The following is a 24,234-nucleotide window of genomic DNA, read 5'->3' on the forward strand; positions in this document are numbered from 1 at the left end:
AAAATTTTTGTTTTCAGCTATGGATCCGGGAAGTAAAAATTTTTTTCTTGCTGGTATCATGATGTCTTCTTGAACTATGATTTGGTGGATGGATTTAAATCATTCATCTTCGAACAGGGTTTATGTCCTCAGAATTTTAGCAATATCAAAGTATCTTACATATGTATGGAATAGTATTAATAATAATGTTTATACATACCTAACCTAATTAAGAATTCTGAGGCTGCCTAAATAAAAGATAATGCTGTAGAGAGAGGGAAAAAGTCAATTAATATTACTGGGTCCAACCAGGGATGTTGCTAGGGGCGAGAAAGGGGGGACATCTGTCTTCGGGCACAGCATCCGGGGGGGGGCACAAAATTGATGTTAGGAAATTTTAAAATGAAATGTTTACCATTCTTGGCAGACAAAAGGGGGGGCTTGAAATCTTCAGTTATACCCGGGTGCTGAAGACCCTAGCTACGGCTCTGGGTCCAATTCTCTTAAAGGCTCACGTTAAGCCCTTCCTCCACTCTTTTTTAGTTAAAATCTTGAATTTAACTTGTATATAAAGTTCATAAGTTTAAATAATTAACTTAGCATTTAATTAACTTGGATAACAGAAACCATTTTAACAAAAGTTTTCACATAACAAAGTTAATTTTTATAGTGAAGTATACCCAAAGCCTTTGAGCTATCAATTTTTTTCTCTATTATTTGTTAAAAGAGTGCTTCTTTAATTTTGGGCAGTTAGACGTCACTTTCTAACAAATAATTACTCATCAAGTTGATTTTCTTATAGTATTGTTAAGCACAACCATGGCTCACAAATTCTTTCAATATTACTGCAATGAGGGTAAGAAAAAGGAGGTTCTGTTATGAGGACTTCTTGACATTTTGTGATAACTGAATTATATTTTCAACATAATTAAATTTTATATATGCACTGTGATCTTCATTATGTCTTAAATTTATATCTTAAACATGTGAAACTTTCTCAAATCAATCCCTCTATTATTCAGTTTTTATGGGGGGGGAGTAAAAATATAATTTTGCTCACAGATTCTTCAGATAACACTAAAGTTGCTTTGCCTTAATGAATTAATCTAATCTAACCAATGCTGATGAAGGTGCAATGACAGTAAACAACTCGATATTTATATCGTATTCTTCCACTAATTTCTAATTTTGAAAAAAATATGCATACCATCAAATGGGTATAGCAACCTATGCTTTCTGAGGATTATTACAATAAAGCACATATTTTAGGTTACCTATGATTTCCTTTAAATGAAAGTTAAATCTAGAACTTCTACAGCATTGAAGCCATACAGGCTTTACAAATGAAATTTCAATATTAGCTAGCTCTTTCCTAGTTTTCTTTCTCCTAACCAAAGCCTACGAACCTCTGAAATACTGGAAGGGGAAAAAAATTCAACTTTGGTTGATTCGGTTCCACTGATCTTCTTAATAATAATAATCCTCTATATGGGCACCTTACGCAGTTTCTACAAGTGATTAATCTCACAATCTCCTAAATCCCACAATTTAGATAAATCAAATTCAGAACCATCTTCTTTTCATGCAGCAGTCTTCTAGTGCAAGAGTGTTCATTTAACTGGAAAATCACATTTGAATGCATTGGTTCTAATTTAAAAAAAAAAAAAAAAAAAAAAAAAAAAACACAATTTAAGCATATCAGGATAATGATCTGATGAAACTACTTCTTAAGTGAGAAATAATAGGCCAAATATGTAATCATATGAAAATTCCAACAAGGTGCATTACTATCTTTCAGCACCATGCTTGAATAAAAGTTTATCGACAAGGAAGACAACATGCATGTCAAAGCTGTTCAAGTTGCTGAATGCAATTAATGACAAGGCATAAGTTAGCAGAACTTTTTGGCCATTAAGACCTTATGATCTGCTATTCAATGAACAGCCTATGGGCTAAAAATCCCTTGTTACCCGAAATCTAATTAGCATTCTCAGTTAGTTTTTAGTTTTGTATCAACAGTATTATCTGTAGCAGAAGTGCTTGTTTAACTTGGATAACAGCCAAATCATTTCAATAAGATGCCCCTGAAACAGCAGTGCTATTTAAAGTCATAGTATAATTATTAATTATGTAAATGAAAATCGCTCACATTATACAATAGAAAAAAAAATTATTTTAAAGCCCATTTCATATTTACAGCTACCCTCAGCAGCACATCGAAAGGAACATTTCCCAGAATTTTTATTTTGGGGATATCTGATCAGTTGACTTATGTGGTAACCAGTTCTTTGGAGAAACAGATGAGACACAACATTACAAATGAAACATTTTTAGATGCTTCAAAAAATCTCATGTACCTAGGCAGGATACAGAACACGTTTTGGCTAAGAACCCTCCAATAGCAGGTAATGGACTAGCTTGTTTTTTGAAAAAATTTCATCTATCCTCATGCATTGTTATATGTGATACCCCTTTGTTATCGAAGATGGAACAGAACAGGTGGTATTTCAAATCACGAACAAGATGCATAATGGTTAGGCTTTAGTGATACGATAGGGTTTTAATAGTTATTTTTATTTCATTGCAGCATTAAATGATATGCAGTGAATAACATTAAAAGCATTTTCAAATGTGGACAAGAGCCCAGTAGGTCTCAAATATTATGCACTTCATCTTCTTTAATATGAGTTTAATCCAGATACAAACCTAGTTAAATGCCTGTACTCATAGCCAATTACCAGCATAAACACTTAATAGTGGGCACATAATCATCAACACTGGAAATGTATAGTTAGAACGAGGGGGGAATGTGTCTTTCTTTCAATGATACAGCTGGCAGAAAAATAATTTAAACAGTTGTTAGCTTGAAATAAATGGATGCGTGATAGCATCTTTATTTATGAGGATTATGATGCAATATTTTCTAAACCAGGATTTGGACACATTATTCTTATAAAATGTATTCTGACACTTCACATCTAACAAAACATAACAGATGAGCAAATACACCTTTCTAGTAGCAGTATTTCTTTCCTATTCAATGATATCCTTACAGTCAATTAGCAGTTTCAAAAGATTTTTCATACTGAAATGACTCTGAATACCTTGCATCAAAATCTGGTTTTTTAACCATCAAACCTAGTATCACCACCATACATAGAAAATAATGTTTCGGGATTTTCTATGTATATGGTATTTATTTATTTCTATGTATGGTATGTTTAGCAGAATATTTAAAATTGTTCATATTAATGTAACAATTCAAAAACTTGTAAGAAAAACAAACACACTACATGCTTATTTTCATACCATATGTTTAGCTTTATATGTTAATTTGCATAACAAAAGCTGCAGAAGACATCATAAATAAATTTCTTCTTAAGTAAGGGGGAAAAGTGCTATATTGAAATAGAAAGAAAAAAAAGAAGGACTGTAAATACTGGTAATATATTTCATATAACAGTCAATTTAAACAAATTTAATATTGATGAATATATACTTCTAAGTTTACAAAAGAAATCATTACAACAATTAATAATGTATTATATACAAACACCACAAATAGTGTGGTTGAATGGCAATGCAGTTCCAAAGTTACACATCAAAGTTTTAATCATGCTTTCTTGTATTCAATTCTCTCCACCTTCACATCGTCGCCAACAAGCTGATACACATATGTCACCACTGTAGCTGACTGGATGTCCATTAAGACAAAGGATGGAATGACAGCACTAAAATTAAAAAATAATAGAATATATTCTGAAATACACCAAAAAAGAAAGGCAGAGTTTCTTAGACATGAAAGGTATGCATAAATCTCAGCAACTATATCCATTAATAACTTTAGATGAATAAATGGCAAAAATAATTTCACTTTACAATACATAATCAACTTTAAATGCAAAAGTCTACTACTGGAACTTAATTATTCACAATTTCATTATATTTAAACAGTTTTTGTCAGGGCTCAAAACCTTTTTGAATAAGTTTGAATGTTCGTTTCGTAGATTTGGTTCTTTTTTTCCATCTGAAAATAGCCCTCAACATCTGTTTGCACAAATAATTTACACTGTCTAAACTGGTTGAACTTAAGACTTTTTTTTTTTTTTTTTTTTTCAATCTTTGCCAAACATCAATACTTTTAAAAAGAGCAGATTCAGATACAAAATTCTGCAGTCTTTCTTTCAGCTTTTTGATCGTAAAAGATACAGTACCAAATCCTCCAACATGATACATTTCTTTTCACCTTATTCTAGTTTATATTAATAACATCCAATTTTTGGTGAGTTCTAAAGTCACATGTTTCCACTTTATTACCTTTTCAATATTTTTATCAAGTTTTGAGAATATCTTGGACAAATAAGTACAACGATAAGTATGAAGATACAACACCGATAAATATTTAAGTTTTAATTGTTTGAAATGCATTTAGATGGCATTTTTGAGAAATAACAGACCTTATTTATTATAAAACCGTAGAAGACGAAATTTAGAAATTCAAATCATGATTTAAAGGTCAATTCACTGATCCAGGTTTATGAATTTTCTTATGGTTATGAGATAACCATAAGCAATAACATTTATCTCAAAATGATTGATGATACAATACACGAATGTATATATATATATATATATATATATATATATATATATATATATTTTTGTGTGTGTGTGTGTGAAGTGACCTTTCAGTCAACTGAGACTGTTATTTTGCATTTTTTTATTAAAATGGGCATGGAATGGAAATTAAGTTATCCAAGACATACAATGGTTAGCAGATGATATTATCTGAACAATGGGTTGTCAGTGGCATTTGACATAAAATATTTTTTTTAAAGTTAAAAACAAAGTTGTGAAACATTTACTGAAGATAATTGCAGACAACAGGTGCAAGATTTTAATAAAATTTACAGATTGCTAGAGAGAATATTATACTTGACACAACCATGGGTAAAGATGCACCTGAAGATGTTTCACTACCAAAAAATTTTTGGTGTCAAACACATTTATCATTGCAATAATGTGAGGCAGGATCACCAATAAGCACCTTTTACTATACATGTATCATTAAATATCATTTGTTGCTATTTATTTATATATCTTGTAATATGTTAATTTTAGCTACTTATCATCATACTCATTCTTTTTTAGCTTTCCAACAGCATTCCTTAAAACAATGCCTCTATTAATTTTAGAAATTAATCTCTGGTAAACTGTATAATTTTAATCACTTGCTTTTCTAAAAGTCTTCAACGATTAATTTTTTAACTTGAAAATTGTTTTAAATATTAACATGTTTATGCTTTTTTAAAATAAATACAGGGTGTTTATAAAGTTCTGGAACCATTTTGATGTTTAATAACTCATAAAATAATGAAGATATAAACAAACTTATGTCATTTATTGATGGAATAACTTATATATTTTCCTTTTCAGGTTTGAATGTCTTTACTTTTGTAAATATCGTCTGTGCGTGTGGTTAATTTCAGATAATTTCATTTTCCAGTCTAAATGTCTGTACATTTCTAAATATTGTATGCTTATTAATTGCATTTTTCTCTTTATTGTTTTTGGCAACTACTTATGTTTGCTTTTGATGTGTTTGTTCTAGCACTTTTGTATGTGATGTTTTATTCGACCAGACATTAAGGAGAATGCATACACTACAACAGAAAGCACAGATTTTATGATGGCTCACAGAAACGAAATCCATAATGCAAACAGAGAAATTGCAGAAGAATTTACCAAAAAGATCCTCCATCCAAATGCAGCATCTTGCGGTAGAAAAAGAATTTTCTAAAAACTGGAAGTATTGCAGATAAGAAATGTTCCGGATGTCCCTACACAAGTGATTTTGATGTTGATCATGTTAGAGAGACATTTTTACACAATCCTATAAGATCTGTAAGATCAGCGGCAAGAGAATTGGATATGCCAATTTTGAGGGTGTACAAGGTTATTAAGAAAAAAATTAAGACTGCATGCATACAAAGTTCAAATTGTTCAAGTTTTGGAACCGGACGACAGGCCTAGGAGGATGGCCTTTGCAACAGATATGCTGAGGCTAGAAGATGATGCTTAATTTCTGAAGCACATAATGTTCTCCAACGAAGCATCCTTTCATCTTTCTGGCATTGTTAATCGCCATGATGTGCGCATATGGGAATCTGAAAACCCCCATGAATAATGTGAGGCACAAAGGGATTCCTCAAAGGTTAATGTGTGGTGTGGACCGAGTCATTGGGCCTTTTTTATTTACAGAAAAGACGGTCTCATCAGTCGTATACTTAGACATGTTGGAAAGCTTCGTATTTCCACAACTAGAAGAGCTTCAGCCACATGTCTTTTTGCAACAAGATGGTGCACCACCTCATTGGAGTACCATCGTTCGTAGTTCTTTGAATGACCATTTTACAGGAAGATGGATTGGGCGAGGAGGTCCATTTCCTTGGCCACTCAGATCACCTGATATAATGGCGGTACCTGGCGTGAAATTGAATATCAACTTGATATTCTCCGTGCAACGAAGGGGGCACACGTGGAAGTTCATTGACAAGGGTCATGAAACTTTTTGGGTCTATCTAACCATTTATGTTATTAATTTTAATCTATATTATTTTATGAGTTAATAAACATCAAAATGGGTCCGGGACTTTATAAAACCCTGTATTTTAATGTTACTAGACTGGGGCTAAATCATATTAAAACAAAATCTGATGTAATTTTTATTTATATGATGAATGACTACAAAAAATGACTACATACAAAACAAAACTGCATCTTGTGAAAGTCACTTACCTATCCAGAGGATTATAGGCACCAGTGGCAGAACCCGGATTTATAAAGAATTTGTTTTCATGTTCATAGGCTTCAAATTTGTGTGTATGACCAGATATTAGAATATCCACATCCAACTGCCGCTGTACTAGTGCCAAACTGTCTGGATCACCCCACGGCACAACCTGATGACCATGGCAGAGTCCAATTCGAAACTGACCGACAGTGACCACCTTTTGTTCAGGATAATTGAGATTCTGTCAAAAAAAAAAAAAAAAAAAGTAGAAACTTTATTCTATCATTTAAAATATTTTCATTGGCATATTCTTTAATTACCCAAATTTCAGTTATTTTATAATCGAAAAGATAATCATAAAACTCACTTTTAAAATTATAAGTTTTAGGTAAGCTGAAATTCATTAATATATTATTGCATGCAGGTGTACCACTAATTATGATTTTATAATTTTTGCACCGGTATGAATTTCTGACAACTCTTGAAAGTCAAATAATAAAATTAAATGCAGCATCCTGAAAATCTTTAATTTTATTTAGCAGCCAGTTTTTTCAAAAGCAGACTGTAAGGTTTAGAATACTTAAACTCTTTATAAAATTATTTTTTTAATTTGTCCTATAAAATTTATTTGATAATGGCTAGAATTTAGTCTCAATATGTGTAAAATAAACTGAACAATCCAACAGAATTTTACAGTTCTATTAGGTTTTATAAATCTTTTATCACTTTAGATTAATTCTCTAAAAATTAAGCTTTTCTTATACCCTCATTAATGTAAAAATTCTGAAAACATTTATGCTGAAGTAGTAGATGTAGTTCTCTTGTTGAAATTAAAGAACATTAATTTATTTTAATATGCATTTAAAGGAAATATAGATAAAGAATATTTGGTTCTTGCTAATTATACATACCTCCTTCTGAATATATTTATGAGGCTATGAATTATGTCGCCAAAATAGGCAACCCATGATGTCCCCAAATGCATTTTTGGCAACCCAAGAATGTGCATGCACACAGAAAATGAGAGCTGATTTCTGCTTTCATATCTGACAGCTGTCTTTCTGATAAATGTTTATTTTTATTGCATTTGAGTACATTTTTTCCTCTCATAAGAAATCATAATAGGACTGCAAAGTTTGCTGGCTTACAAAAAGAAAGTATTGAATTTCTTCAGAAATACAGCCTTTTTCCCACCAATTCAGAAAAGAAAAATTCAAATTCCATGAAGCTGTACTTTTTAAACAAGTAAATTTTATAGATTGACATTTGTGCAATTCTCCAATGATTTTTGAAGCAACAGATTGCTGGGGAGGACAAGTAAGTGTTTAAATGTAAGTAAAAAACAGTGTTTTATTAAGGATTTTCTTGTATTTTTAAATTTTGTTAATTAGTTGTTGTTTTATGTAATTCTTTGTGCACTGCCATTTTTGAAAATGGCTTACATCTTTTGTGCCTTAGCTTGGAGAAAAATTAGCCACCAGTAGTTGGTGACTTTTCAGAAACGGGTTACAGATAAACAGAAAATACTGAATATTTAATGATTTATAATACAGACATGAAAAAAATTTTCAGTTAAGCATGATAATACTTCAGCATAAAAATCGTAACAAGTTCAAATATCAAGCTATTAACATCAGTGGCAGATCTCTTAATTTATGGCATGAATTTTAACTTAATTTATGGCATTTCAAAAACTTACACAAGAAACATTAAACTTTTCAATTTTTTTTTTTTAAACAGCACATTTAATACAGCATTTCTTCTGATAACCATATTGGTATCTTAGTAGCTTATATCATCATAAGAGCTTTAAAAAATTATTTGTATAAGCAATATCCTATTATATTCCAGAGCTTATGGGAAAAAAAAAGTGGGCACATATTATGTACACATGTGTGCAATTCTCTTCATGTTACCTTATTTTTAAAACTTTCTTATATTTGGTCAGCAAAATCGTATGAAATGTAATTTCATTTGGTCCAAGGTATATATGTCTATAACTTCATTAACATTATACATGAAATTTAATAAAATTACAATTATGCTCTCTTTATTTTAAAAATGGGATACAAAGTTCCAACCCCCCCATGATGGAGGGAGACTTGTTGGTTTGTTTAATAACACATTTAACATCATAAATACTTCTGTTTAAAAACACAATCCCCATCTACTACGAGAGTAAGAAATAAATAAACATTCAGATATTTTAAACCTTACATTCTGCTATGAAAAATCAGATTAATAACACTCTTAAGATTAATAACTCTTAATTACAAATTTAATTCTTAATTTTATGACAAAATATATACCACTGCAAAATTAAAAAATGATAATGAAAAATACAAACACCACCCTGCTATAATCCTCCCTAATTATCTAAGTATGACAGTTTTAAAACATAATAATGTAGGCAAATAATTTTTCATTTAGAATACAGTACTTAAAACACAACAACAGATCTCTGATCAATAAATTATGCTATACATCAGATGCTAATTTTAGAAGTTTTGTAAAACCAGTCATTCAATGAAACGATCTACTAATTTGGGATATTTTTAACTAAAAGTTAGATTATGACATGATGCTTACTCTGATCCCCATACCAGTGAAAACATCCTTTAACTTCATATAAATACAATATCTATGCAACGAGTTCAGAACATTAATACAACAAATTTTTAAACACATTAATAAATACAAAAAAATGTAAAAAAGAAATAAATGCATTAAAGGAAGCATATCCATTAATCAGTCATCACGGCTGGCATCAATGCCATTGCTACCCAACCATGCAGCACAGTTTAAGCACATTTATAGAATTTAGAGAGGTACCAGGCAACAGAATTTTGGAATTACAGTGATTGCACAAGGCATCAAAAATCCTAATGCCAACTCTGTCTGTTATTTCAATGCGAAGCTAAAAATAAATTTACAATTTTTAAACTGAAGGTTGTATAAAAACTGAATAATTTTTATTCAAAGCTAACTAGTGGCATATAACATACATAACGTATAACTAACGCTTTTATTTATACATAAATTATAGATTTCTTAAAGTGCTTATACCTTACAAAGTTCTAATTGACTATTTTTTTTAACTACTGCAAATTCATGGCTTTTTCAAATTTGTTTTTATTATATATGTTAGAATTTATTTTAAGAGGTACAGTAAAAAGTTTGAAATCTGGACCACCAGACAAAGGATAGAATAAGGATAAAATATCTTCCCCTTACAAAGTTTAGCAATAGACAGTATAATACTAAACAAAAGAAAGCAGGTGTGAAGTAAATGCAACTAACTGCAGTTCTTGCGTATCCCTTTCAAACACTTGCTCGCAACGGAGTGACACATGGTGGTCAATGACAATATTGACTGACGTAATGATGTTGGCCAGAGTCACATTTTTGGCCCTTGAGTGGTTGTGAGAAGAGTTAGCATTTTTCTATTTGACCTGAACAATAAGTAAAGACCCAATGTTCTCATGTCTACCAGTCATCTTACATACTAGATTTAAACTGATGATCCAAATTCTGCAAATTTAAAAAATCTGGAGTCGCTAAAGTTCCTAGAGATTCTGGATCTCAGACTTTGTACGGCATTTCTTTATTCAACCACTTATGGGGTTTTTAAATCAATTCCAGTTCTCAAATTTATTACTTAATGTGTTCCAAATCTGATACTTAAGAAATTATATCTTTACTGAAATATGCAACAGAAAAAATATCGTCGATCAAAAGGGCTCGCTAATGAAAATGTTAAGAAATCTAGCACAGTATTTTTCATTACAGATTGAGTGAATGTATATTATATAGCCATAAACACTATCATACATTACTATGTATGAAAAAGCTTTATGGCTATGATGTACGTGTGAGTAACACGTGCATACGAAAATATCCCTAACATTAACTAGGAAAGCCAAAATCTTAGTTAAGATAGACATGTTACAATTAATAATCAAATTTAATAAGGAAAAGTAACAGTTGCCGGGTACATTATAACGGCTTAAGAAATTCAGAGCACAGTACAGATGCGAGTACACAAGTTCACATATCTTGGCGAAGCAGAGACGCACACATTTGTTGAAGTAGTTCCACTTGACTGCCAGGGAAAATTCTTCTCTTCCCGTCAGCCTGTAGGTTTGCCAAATGGGTTTACTGTTTCGCCAATTGGCGCTTTTCTGTACAGTTTTTAAGTCCGTATCGCCTGTTTGGCGCTGCAGCTGCATACTCCCTCCGCAGTGTCAACGAAATGTGACATACCGATGCGGGTGTCGGATTAATCGTCCAGAACGGGTGATACAAATGTCCGAAGTTTTTTTCACACTCTTGGAAGCAACTTGAGAAGAGTCCATGGTTACAAAAGCGGGTTTCAGTCTATCTATGGAGATCGTTTGCTTAGTCCCGTTTATTTCGAGATCAAACGTTTTATCTTGTCTTTCTAGCACCTTAAATGGTCCATCATAAGGAGTTTGAAGTGGTTTTCTAACTCCTTCGTGTCGAACAAACACATATGTGGACTTGTGAAGGCGTGGATGAATGAAACATGTTTGCTGGCCGTGGCTAGAAGTCGTGGTCGGGCGGACACTGGCAAAGTGAGATTTTAAATCCTCCACAAACTGTTTAGGGGACGCATCCGGAGGTGTCGGATTGAAAAATTCTCCTGGGAGACGGATAGTCTTTCCATACACCAGTTCAGAAGTGGTTGCTCCTATGTCCTCTTTGAGAGCGGCGCGGAAACCCATCAGCAGCGTTGGAAGGGCAGCCACCCAGTCACTGGTATCGTGCGCTTTTAAGGCAGCTTTCAAAGGACGGTGGAATTCCTCGATCAGTCCATTCGCCTGTGGGTGGTACGGAGACGTCCTGATTCTCTTGATTCCCAATAATTGGGAAAGGGCTCGAAATAAGCCGCTTTCAAACTGTCGCCCTTGGTCGGTAGTAATAACAGTCGGACAACCAAATTGAGTAATCCAGTGGTCATAGAAAGCCTGTGCTACTGTGCGTGCTGTTATGTCTGGTATGGGTACTGCTTCGGGCCATCTAGTAAATCTATCTATCATAGTTAGACAGTAATAATTATTTTGAGAAGGAGGTAGGGGACCAACAAGGTCAAGGTGGACGTGATCAAACCTCTGTGATTGGTCTGGAAACTTCATTAACAGGGTTCTAGTATGCCTGCTTACTTTTGCTTTCTGGCACGGAATGCACTGCCGTGCCCATTTCGCGCAATTTTTGCGGATGGAAGACCAAACAAACTGTGAACATACTAACTTTGTTGATGCGCGAATGCCGGGGTGAGACAAATTGTGCAAGGTGGCAAAAACTTTCTCACGGAATGCCGGAGGAATGTAAGGACGGGCGTTACCTGTTGACACATCGCAATATATCGGTAAGCTACAATTCGGTAAGGTAACTTTTTTGAGATGTAGAACTTTTGACTCTTTAAGCAATGTTTGTAATTCTGGGTCGATTTCTTGCATTTTAGCGATTTCCTCATAGTCGATAGGGTTAGGCATGCTTATTGCTTCTATACGCAAAAGTACGTCGGCAGCGATATTCTCCGAACCTTTTATATGGCGAATTTCAGTGGTGAATTGGGAGATAAAGTCTAACTGCCTAGCCTGACGAGGTGAACACTTATCCAAACACTGTCGGAATGCATACGTGAGCGGTTTGTGATCGGTGATTAAAGAAAAGTTCCATGCTTCCAACATATGCTTAAAATGCCTAATAGCAGCATAAGCTGCCAATAGCTCTCGATCATACGCACTATAGTTCCTTTCCGCCTGCGAAAGCTTTCGCGAGAAAAATGCGAGAGGCTGTAAATTTCTATCAACTATTTGTGATAGCGTTCCACCGATCGCGAAGTCTGACACATCAACCTGTAAAACCAACTGGGCATCTTTCTTCGGGTGTGCCAAAAGAACAGCATTAGCGATTAGCTGTTTGCACTTTTGAAATTCACTCCGCGCTTCCTCAGACAAATTCAGGATTGTTTTATCATTTTTCTTAGCCCCTTTTAAATACGAAGTTAAATGTATTTGATTCTGGGCTACGTTGGGTAAAAATCGACGGTAAAAATTTTAAAATCCTAAAAATCTCTGCAAATCTTTTCCGTTTTAAGAAGTGGGTAGTTAAGTATCGGTTCCACTTTGTTCGTCAGAGGCTTGGTACCATCTTTATTGATTATATGGCCTAAAAAAGATATTTCCGGAACGCCGAAAACACATTTCGAAGCGTTAATTGTCAAACCATATGAAGTTAATCTTTCAAAAACAGTACGTAGGTGAGATTTATGCTCATCTTCCGTATCACTAAATATCTAAATATCAATAGCCTGTTTGGCGCTGCCGCTGCAGCTATTTTGTACATGCAAAGAATATACAACAAAATAATTTTTATTATAAATCAGATTTAAAAAGTATGCACATGTCGCATATAAAACATCTATTATTAAAAAATGAAGAATATAAGAGTTCATCACACTGTGAAATGACAGTGCCACCTGGAGACACTAAATTTTGAATGCACACAGTCTTGCACACATTTGTTAGCAGCTTGAATTTTGAACTTTTTTATTTATTTTATGATTTGTGTGACTTTAAAAAATTTCATCTTTGTTAAAAAAACACAGGAGCTGTATTTGAGTTTACTGCACTGTGAGAAGATGATGGCACTTACAGCCACCAAAATTTTGAACACATTTAGTGTTACACCTGAAGGTCAGTAACTCAACCCCTTAATTTTTAATTTCAAATTTCTTTTTATTTATGTTATATTTTGTGTGAATTTAACGAATTTCCGCCAAGTTGTAGTTTCATTTATCTCAGAGTAGTGGTTTATTTATCTTAGCCTCAGTAGTTGAATATTATGGAAACCCTATTATGATGTAATCGGTTGCACGATTGCGGTGAATTTGTAAAGGCTTGTCGTGTGTGTTGGTTAAGAAGTACATTACTTGTTTTCTGGTTTAGATGGTAAAATACAAAGTAAGATTAATTTGAAGGTTCTGTACAATTTGGAAAGAAAGGCGTAAAAAAGCATTACTTGATTGTAAATGAAGGTTTACTTAGTAGCCATTATTAAGCGTCCTGTTTATAGAAAAGAAATGCATATAGTTGCACAATGCCACGCTAAGACGGATATTTTTTACTCTTATTTTGTGAATTTATGTAGCAACGCCCAGTATGCAAATTCTAGTTCAGATAATTTTAGGAAATTTTTGGATGCTGTTACAGAATTTTCTTCGACTGAAGATGTGTTAATTCATAAATAAGGTAAGTGGATATTTCCTTTGTATAGTGCAAAGATGAACTTCCTTTTTTACATTATTTTTTAGATTGATTTAAAATGTAGTTTAATAAGATTATATATATAAGAATTATTTAATTAAATTTGTATTTTAATTAATTTATTTAATTAAATTCAATTTTTTCTTAAGAAACAATATATATATATATATATATATATATTTGGCTGCTCCTTTGACTTTTTAAGTGAATATAGTTCGATGTGTACACGGATAAATGCAAGGGAGTGCACAAAGTTTGTGCAATTCGGGTTTTTTTTTTTTTTTTTTTTTTTTTTTTTTTTTTTTTTTTTTTTTAAGTGAAAATAGGTTGATGTGTGCATGGATACCAAGTTTGTGAAATTCTTTGTCTTGTTATTTTGGCTGCACAAGCCAAAATAACAAGTCAAAGAATTGCACAAACTCAGTATCCATGTGCCGCCAAAAATCTAAAAGGGGTACCCGTAGATATAATTTTACCGAAAATGATTTTATTACGAGTCCAGTATTACCTAGATACCTAGCAAACAATATGGCTTTAGAAGTGGCCATAGCAATATAGATCAAATTATGTATTTCTGCCAAACCATAAGAGTTGCTCAGAATTTTAAACCTACTCATCATACAGTGGCTGCCCTTTTGGACTTCATGAAGGCCTTCGATACATTTTGGAAGCACAAATTGATTTTAAAACTGCATGGCATGACTTCGAGAAAACACTTTATTTATGGATATTAGACTTTCTGCAGCAAAGACATATTAAGGTAAAAGTTAAAACTATTTCAGACTCTTATAAACTTAGCCAAAATGTCCGTCCCTTAGGGATCGGTTCTTAGCTATGCTCTTCACCATGTATATACAGTCAAAAGTCGTTAATCCGGACTCGTCGGGACTTCGGCGATTCCGGATTATCGATTTTTCTGGATTATAGATCATCAGTTTAAATCTCATAAGATGGAATTCAGAAATTTTAAAATTAAAAATATGAAACCGTAATTTATGAAATAAAGAACAACTGTGATCTAAACGGTATCAAAATTTACAAAAAAAAAAAAAAAGCTTAATATTTATTTCTTTACTTATTAAACATTTCTTTCAATGTAAGTTGTTTAAGTTGCTTCGTTTTATGTGATAATACTTTCTTTTTAATTCATAAACAGACATAATTTCTTGTTCAGTTACAAAGTTCCACTGTTCAAGTCCCGTAATTGCTGTGCCGAGAATACCGACTAACTTGTCAATCGAAATTTTTTCGTTTTCACTAACCTCTCTGTCACCTTCTTCATGTCTTTATCCATTTTTTGCAGCAATTCCACTTTTTGTTTGATGGACATCGAAACATACTTTCGTTTTGTAGATCCTTTGAGAGCTCCAGCATTGGAAATTCTATTTGACATAATCAAAAGTTCAAGTTTACTTTTATAAAATTGCTCTTACAGTCTGCAAAAAAATAATAAGCCAGATCCAATTTGAAGATTAAGGAACAACGCAATCATCAACATTAACTGAAATAGATAATTAGATAATTTTAGCTTATACCGTCCGTTATACATAAAACGCGCACGCGAAAACGTATTCTGCGCTTGCGCACACGCATATGCGCAGAAGGATTTTAGCTTTGAGGTCCAGATTATAGATCATTCCGGATTATGGGTGTCTGAATTAACGACTTTTGGCTGTAGTTGGTTTGGAGAAAGTGCCTTCTTCGGATGTAAGAATTGGAATATTTGCAGACAACATTGTTCTCTGGAGCTCTAGCACTAATATAACTGGAATAGAATTGAAACTCTATAATTCTCTAACAGCTTTGTCAAAGGTTTTTGCAGAATTGAAACTATGTTTTATCCCAGCCAAATCAATTGTTACTTTCTTTACTACAAATAAGCACATTAACAAATATCAGCCTAAGTTGAAGCTTAATAATCAGGAACTTACCTACAAGAAGCACCCTAAATATCTGGCGATTATCCTAGACCCTGAATTCACATGTCCCAAGCATATTGAACATACTGTTCTGAAAAGTAGAAAGCAACTAAAATACTTAAATACACTGCAAGTAAGGATTGGGGACATAATGCAACTACTCTCATAAATACTTATTTGGCACTCTTTCATCCCATACTCGAGTTCGGGTACCCAATTTATAGTTGTGCCTCTAATTCCAACCTGAAGAAATTAGAAAAAGTTCATTTAAGTACTGCCCATATTGTTACTGGCATGAGGAACAGCTACGCTATGGAAACAGCCCTTTTTGAGGCCTATTTACAGCCTCTTCAGACTAGAAGACAGACCAGCTATAATTGACCAGCCGAAATAAGACCAGCCGAAGTCCTTTGACGGGTCCGGATTAACGACTTTTGACTGTATTACCAACCACCTTAGACAGCTGACTTTGGAGGCAATAGACAATATTTCCAAAAATGCTACCAAGATCTTCACAGACGGCAGCAAAATTTCTGACTATTGCAGGTAATGGTACAGTCAAAAGTCGTTAATCCAGACCCGTCGGGACTTTGGCGATTCTGGATTATCGATTTTTCCGGATTATAAATCATCAGTTTAAATCTGGTGAGATGGCATGCAGAAATTGTAAAATTAAAAACATGAAACCGTAATTTATGAAATAAAGAACAATTATGATCTAAAGGGTATCAAAATTTACAAAAAAAAGTTTAATATTTATTTGTTTACTTTACTTTCTTCGCTATCGGAAGCGAATTATAATGACGAGGAATTTGATTTAAATCATATCAAGGATGGAGTACATCGAGATGAAATACTACATTTAGTAAGGAATTATAAGCCAAATAAAATAAAAGCATCTGCCCTGAAGATAAGGATAGTGCTGACAGATCAACTTCCAATTCATTGCGCGCCGCATGAAATTGATAAACAGATTTCGGAATGGCTAGATAAACAAAGGATATGCCTTTATCCATTTTTTGCAGCAATTCCACTTTTTTTTTAATGGACTTCGAAACATACTTTTGCTTTGTAGATCCTTTACATATTAGTAAATATATATCGGAAATTCTATTTGACATAATCGAAAGTTCAAGCTTACTTTTATAAAATTGCTCTAACAGTCTGCAAAAAATAATAAGCCGGATCCAATTCGAAGATTAAGGAACAGCGCAATCTGCAACATTAACTAAATTAGATAATTTTAGCTTAGCTTATATCGTCCATTATACGTTAAACGTGCATGCGTAAACGTATTTTGGGCATGCGCACACGCATATTCGCAGCCGTAAAGGTCTTACACGCATGCGTCAACGTGACGCATGTGCAGGGGCGTAGCTAGAGGAGGCACCTGTCCTCGGGCGCAGAATCCAAGGGGCGCCAAACTGATGTTACGACATTTTAGAATTAAATGTTTTCCATCCTTGGCAAGCAGTAGGGGGTGCGAAATCTTCAGTTGTCCCTGGGCGCTGAAAACCCTAGCTACGACTCTGTGCATGCGCAGAAAGTTTGTAGCTTTGAGGTCCGGATTATAGATCATTCTGGATCATGGGTGTCCGAATTAACGACTTTTGACTGTATTTATATTGAGACCCTCCCGAAGAAAAATGACACTCAATCCAGATCACTGTTCAGTTTTCAGAAGTAAGCTGACAGCAATCAATTTAGGACTAGAGGCTATACTAACAGAGAATAATTCTGAAGACGTATGGAGTTTATCCGAGAGCTGAAGCTCACTCCATCATCTTAATAATTAGATTTGCGAGGGTGATATGACTAATATCTCTGTCCTACAAAAACTACACGTAATTTTTTAGCATCATGATATCTATTTTCAGTGGATCCCATCCCATGTGGATCTTTACGGCAACGAAATGGCAGACAAATAGCAAAAGATGGTGGTAGCCTTTTAACTTCCTCCTCTTTCGCCCTTACCTATCTGTAATTATATAATTTGAAAACACCACAAATCATAGTGGAGTGGTTGGTGTCTCCTACTTATCTCTGGTACCTGGACAACAAGCCTGATTGGACTTTAACCCTTGAGTGTGACAGGTGCTCCCGAACTGTGCTATCATGTATTGCCAGCGGTCATATTATGAGCCTCTTTTCCAAGGAGGGCATTCAGATCTTTGCCACATGCACTAAGTGCTGAAAACAGGTGTCTGCCGAGCACATATTAAGCTGCTTGGGCCTCTCTAGGGAGAGATATTTATTCCAATCCCCTCCTTGTGCTCGACTTTCTTAGAATCAATGGTCTTTTGGACCTTGTCTGACTTCGTCAGAAAACGGAAGAAAAGCAACAACAACAATTTATTATTCATTTTGTTAGCAAAAATTTATTTGTAAGCAATGGGATCTTGATTCTGTCAGTCAATTGTCAGTGATTATTTGTTTATTGATCGCCTATTGATTCTATTAAAAATCTCTGGTCTAGAGCACTATACTTGAAACACAGCTAGATTAACTATTAAGCAACAGAAACACATACATAAAGCATCAAGGAAAGAGGCCACAAAGCGAATTTCAGTACATGTGTATTAACATGACCACCTAGGTGCAATTAGGCGATTATATATTTAGGCGTTAAAAGGTAAAAGTTATTTATCATATGCAAGTTGGTGACTTTTAAAACTTTAAGAAAATTTCCTAACTATCTCTATTAATCGTAAGACAGGAAACATTATCAACATATCAAAAGAAAACACACAAATTTTAATTATTAAATAAGGATTACCAGAAAAGTTGGTACGAACTGCAAAATTGACACCAAATCATTTCATGTTGTTCACCAGTACATATTTAATATGAATTAAAACAAAAATTTAAAAAAAAAAATTTTATGTTTCAGAACATATGATCAAAAAAATTTGTGGTACAGTTTAGTTGCAAAAATAACTAAACATAAAGGCACTTTAAATTAATTATTTTAACAACAACAACAAAAAAGCTATTTAAATGAAAAACCTAAAAAGAATAACACTATAATGGGGGCCAAAACTTCCTAATGGCATTCAAAATCAATATAAATATGTCTTCTTTATGAAGACGCCACCACATATATTTGCATAAATACAAGGTCTACGTGCTGTTTTGCAGTTCCGCGATGCTTTTGCATTGCCATTTCGTCGGGCCCCATAATCTTTCGATGTTCTGTGTGTATGCACTAGTATCCAAGTCAACAAATTTATAACTGTAACTGATCCCGAATTTTTTTAAATTTGCAGCTCTTAATTCATCAGTCTTGTATGCCTTGCACGAGTCCAAAAAAATTACAGATCCCATTTCAATATTTTCCTTGATTGCTAGTAAAAGGATGGCTACCATTCTATCAGGTACTCTTACGATGAAACTCTCATTATTCTCTGCACAAATTCCTCATTGCTCAGGAAGTATTCTACCTACTTGGATTTTGCATTTTGAGAAAAGGCTTTTATTGATTCTATTATGTGGTTATGTCCTTTAATTTTTTTCCTTCGGTGTTAACAAAAGGTTGTGTGTGCAAACTTCTCTTAAATAATTGTTTCCATCTATCACCGTCTTGTTACTCAAATCTAATTATTCTTTTCTGCATTCAATAGTTGTTAGCTCTTTGAACCAATAGCAAATAAATCTGGGTGAAGTCTAAAAAGCAATATTGGAACCCTTCAACTAGTTCCTTTTTGAATGGATACTCACTTATCGCAATTTTTAATGTTACAACGCCACTGTTAGTCTGACTTCAAGTAAAGTTTCGTATCATGCTCGTTGATGAATTTTTCCCCCCAGTGCTAATCACATAACTTTGAAAATACTCAATCATATTCTTTTCTGTACTAGGCAGATCCAAATTTTGGTAAAAATCTATTTACGGGTATCCTTTAGCAGTACATGGACACCAAGTTTTTGCAATTCTTCGACTTATTATTTTCGCTTGTGCAGCGGTGATTTTTTTGCCAAAAATCGTTGCTACACAAAGCCAAATTAACAAAAAAAAGAATTGCACAATCTCGTTATCCATGTACACATCGACCTATCTTCACTTAAAAACAAAAGATTGGAGAATTGCACAAAGATGGCATTGTGCACTCCCTTGACTTTGTTCACGTACACATTGAACTATATTCACTTAAAAAGTCAAAGGAGCAGGTAACAAAAAAATATATAATCTCAATAAACTACATTTTAAATCGAACAATGAAATAACATAAAAAAGGAAATTCATCTTTGCACTACACAAAGGAAATATCCGCTTACCTTATTTATGAATTAACATGTCTTTAGTCAAACAAAATTCCTTAATAGCATCCAAAAACTTCTTAAAATTATCTGAACTAGAATTTGTATACTGACGTTGCCACAAAATTCACAAAATAAGAGTAAAAAATATCCTCCATAGTGCCACATCGTCCGACCATACGCATTTCCTTCCAATAAACAAAACAATAATGGCTACTAAGTAAACCTTCATTTACATACCAGTCCAGTAATGCTATTTTTTTCTTTCTTTCCAAATTGTACAGAAACTTTAAATTAATCTTACCACATTCAGCCATTTTACATCTAAACCAGAAACAAGCAATGTACTTCTTAACCAACACGCACAACAAGCCCTTACAAATTCACCGCAATCATGCAACCAATTACATAATAATAGGATTTTCATAACATTCAACTATTCAGGCTACCATAAATGAAACAACTTGGCGATAAATGAAACAACAACTTTGCGATAATAAAGAGATACCCTTCTCTCTACTCTAACCCAAATTTTTATGATTTTATGGTAGAAAAGGAGAAAGAGCCGTTAGAACTGTTGCTGAAAGAAACAAAAATGATTTATCAAAATGGCAAAACAGAAATAGTTAAAGTAGCAACCATGTACTTGATATACAGTTTTTCACTGTTGGTGAAAAATCATGTTGTTTGGAGGCACTTTTTGGTTTTTGCAAAAATGGTCGACAGTATTTTACACATGCAATAGGTGTTACAAAAGTATATAATTAATACTACACTATATAATTTGGCAATTTTTACACAAGAAAAGGTAAAAGTTTCACTTATCAGGTGCAAGTTGGTGATCTTCAAAACTTTAAGAAAATTTGCTAAAAGTATATTTTAGGGTACCCCTTGGCGAAACTTGACGATTTTTGGCGGTACATGGATACCGAGTTTGTGCAATTCTTTCACTTGTTATTTTGACTTGCGTAGCGGAGGTTTTTGGGGGGGCAAAAATCGCCATTACACAAAGCCAAAATAACAAGACAAAAAATTGCACAAACTCGGTATCCATCTACACATCGACCTATTTTCACTTAAAAAAAAAAATCCCAGAATTGCACACTCTCTTGACTTTATCCATGTACACATCGACCCATTTTCACTTAAAACAAATCAGAGAATTTCACAAACTAGGCTTTGCACATTCCCTTGACTTTGTTCATGTACACATAGAACTATATTCTTTAAAAAGTCAAGGGAGCAGACAACAAAAAAATATATAACCTGAATAAACTACATTTTAAATTAAACAATGAAATAACATAAAAAAGGAAATTTATCTTAGCACCACACAAAGGAAATATCCACTGACCTTATTTACGAATTTACGCATCTTCAGTCAAATACAGTTCCTTAACAGCATCCAAACACGTCCAAAAATTATCTGAACTAGAATCTGTATACTGGTGTCACCACAGAAATTCACAAAAATAAGAGTAAAAAATATTCTCCATTCGAAAATATCCGATGTTCGACCATACGCATTTTCTTCCTCCAAACAGGACACTTAATAATGGCTACTATGTAAACCTTCATTTACACACAGTCAATTAATGATTTTTTCCCTTTCGTTCCAAATCCTACAAATGTTATCATATTCAGCCAATTTACCATGTAAACCACAAAATAACAACGTACTAATCCATCACACACAAGCCCTTACCCAAAATCCTACACACACTTTCAAAATTTTTTCCCACGATTCAAATTCATCACAACCAATTACGTCATAATAGGGTTTCCATAGCATTCAACTACTCAGGTTGTCATAAATGAGACAACAACTTGGCGATAAATGAAACAACAATTTCGTGATAATACAAGGGGTACCCTAAAGTCAACTCTAACCGAAAATTTCCTATCTCTATTCATCATAAGTTGACAAACATTATCAACATATCAAAAGAAAACACAAATTTTTAATGTTAAATAAGGATCCTATAATACAAATATAAATGTAATACTCTTACTTTTCGTGGACGCGTTCTGTAATTTTTTACTCAGTAAATTCTCCCCCTATCCGTAGTTTCACTTAAAACAACATCAGAGAATTGCACAAACCCGGCATCACACACAGCTTCGGCTTTGTTAATAGACTATGTATCAAATACATCTCCTCCTTGCTTCATTAAACAATTTTAAGGTAGAACATTGTATTCCTGCAGAATTCTGATCTCAGTCTCTTCTATTGCAGACAAATTCTACAAGTGAGTATTTTAAAATTGAATTGAAGGCAAGAAATTTGTTTATAAAAACCTTTGGAATATTACAAAATGAACACATTCAGAAATGGTGCCTTTGTGTCAGCTGTTTGGTTGCCAGAAGAATGTTTATAATGCAAGGTTACCAGAATTAGACACATTCTGATAATTTTGAGACTTCTACTAATGTACTTATTGATAGTACGTAAATACCGGAATTTCTCATTTTTGGTTTTACCATAGAAGGCATGATGCAGATAAACCAAGACCGAAGGAGAAGGAATTGGGAAAAAGCTGATATACCCAAAATCCTTCAAAAGCTTAAGGCCTCTAAAAATCTTGATCAAACTATGGTCAATTAAAGCAAGATCAAATAACAAGAAACCATTATGTAACAATTCAAAATTTCTGTTTCTAGTGAGAAAAACATCATGCATTTAACACACAACTTAAAATCATGCATGCAATCAATGCGAATATAAATTCTTTATGTAAAACTATTCACGAACATAATATTTTTCATTAAAAATAGTCTACATTCATTTACATTTAGCAGAACCGTAAAAGAACATGGAAAACAGCTTCACGGAAAAATTTCCCTAAACGTAATTAACAATTATTATTATTAAACTTATCCTTATGTAATACTAATTGTACATAACATGCTTCTATTTTTAATACACATTAATCTACAATTTTAAAAGCCACTATTCCTAATCCATGATATAAATGTTATCTTCAACAATTAAGACATTTGTTACTCTACTTAACCAACACAAAAAATAATAATGCACATACTCATAAATGAAGAAGCCGATATTACCTCATCAAAGTCTCCTCTAACAACATGCACATCACTTGCTAAAGTCTTCAAATAATCATATGATTCTTTCGTACACAAATTACCGGTGCATAATATATGCTGTATTCTGCCAGGAACGAGAAGTTTCTTGAACTTTAGAGGTAAACTGTGACATCTGTGAGGAATGTGTAAGTCGCCAAGTACAAGAACAAGCTATGAAATACAAAATATACATAATAAAGACCTTGCTACAAAAATTTAATGAGTATGATACTTAAAAGTGACTGCTAGAAATAACTTAAGCATAGTTAACATTAATTAATAAACAAAGGTAGAACAAAACAACGATCAAAATTCGATCTGGGTGATGAATTCAGTATTTACATTTATTTCATCACTTTCATTAAGATTGAAATTTACCATATTTTATAATGTATCACCGCCCCTCCGGATAACTTACCAAACCATAAACAAGTGTTAGAGTTTAGATGTAAACTGCTGCCAGTCGAAGGCGTGAAGCAATCAATTCATACAGAAGAAAAAATTCCAAAGCATCCCTTCATTCTAAGTGAAGCGAATTCGTTGGAAACAAAAGTATTCAATAACAAAAAAATTTTATCTCTTTACATAAACTGAATTCTGTCTAGAACTTAATTCTTTTCTGAAGGGGATTTGCCTATTTCTGAAGGCTTTCTAATTTGACTATATGCTCTTTCTGTTTTAAAAATAGAAATTGATTATAACCAGTCTGCTCTTTGATTCAGAGGAATGTTAGCCCTACCGTAGACACTGATGTAGACCCTCAAGAAAGAGAACAAGAATAAATAAATAAATAAATAAAATTGTTAATAAAATCATTAATCATTAAAATAATTATGTCCGTTTCACTTTTCAAACTTTTGCCACCAAATATTTTTGCCCTGTATTATATTTGAAGAAATTAAATAAT

At 33.2% G+C, this 24,234-nt stretch overlaps 1 protein-coding gene across 2 annotated transcripts; it reads right to left on the reverse strand.

Annotated features, from left to right (window-relative positions):
- Positions 1 to 3,441: 3,441 nt before the first annotated feature.
- Positions 3,442 to 23,807, reverse strand: Vps29 (vacuolar protein sorting 29). 2 transcript variants are annotated; one of them, XM_035371087.2, is made up of 4 exons: positions 23,706 to 23,807; positions 23,307 to 23,498; positions 6,778 to 7,013; positions 3,442 to 3,710 (listed from the first exon to the last, which is right to left on the reverse strand). In XM_035371087.2, the coding sequence occupies exons 1-4, from the start codon at positions 23,706 to 23,708 to the stop codon at positions 3,593 to 3,595; spliced, it is 549 nt and encodes a 182-aa protein (XP_035226978.1). In that variant the 5' UTR covers positions 23,709 to 23,807; the 3' UTR covers positions 3,442 to 3,592. The 2 variants fall into 2 exon arrangements, with proteins under 2 accessions (XP_035226978.1, XP_035226977.1); XM_035371086.2 differs by having other exon boundaries at positions 23,670 to 23,768.
- Positions 23,808 to 24,234: the final 427 nt, after the last annotated feature.

This window comes from Stegodyphus dumicola, chromosome 2 (genome assembly GCF_044657685.1).
Source record: "Stegodyphus dumicola isolate Sdum_Otavi_A_Nest chromosome 2, ASM4465768v1".
NCBI lineage: Eukaryota > Metazoa > Arthropoda > Arachnida > Araneae > Eresidae > Stegodyphus > Stegodyphus dumicola.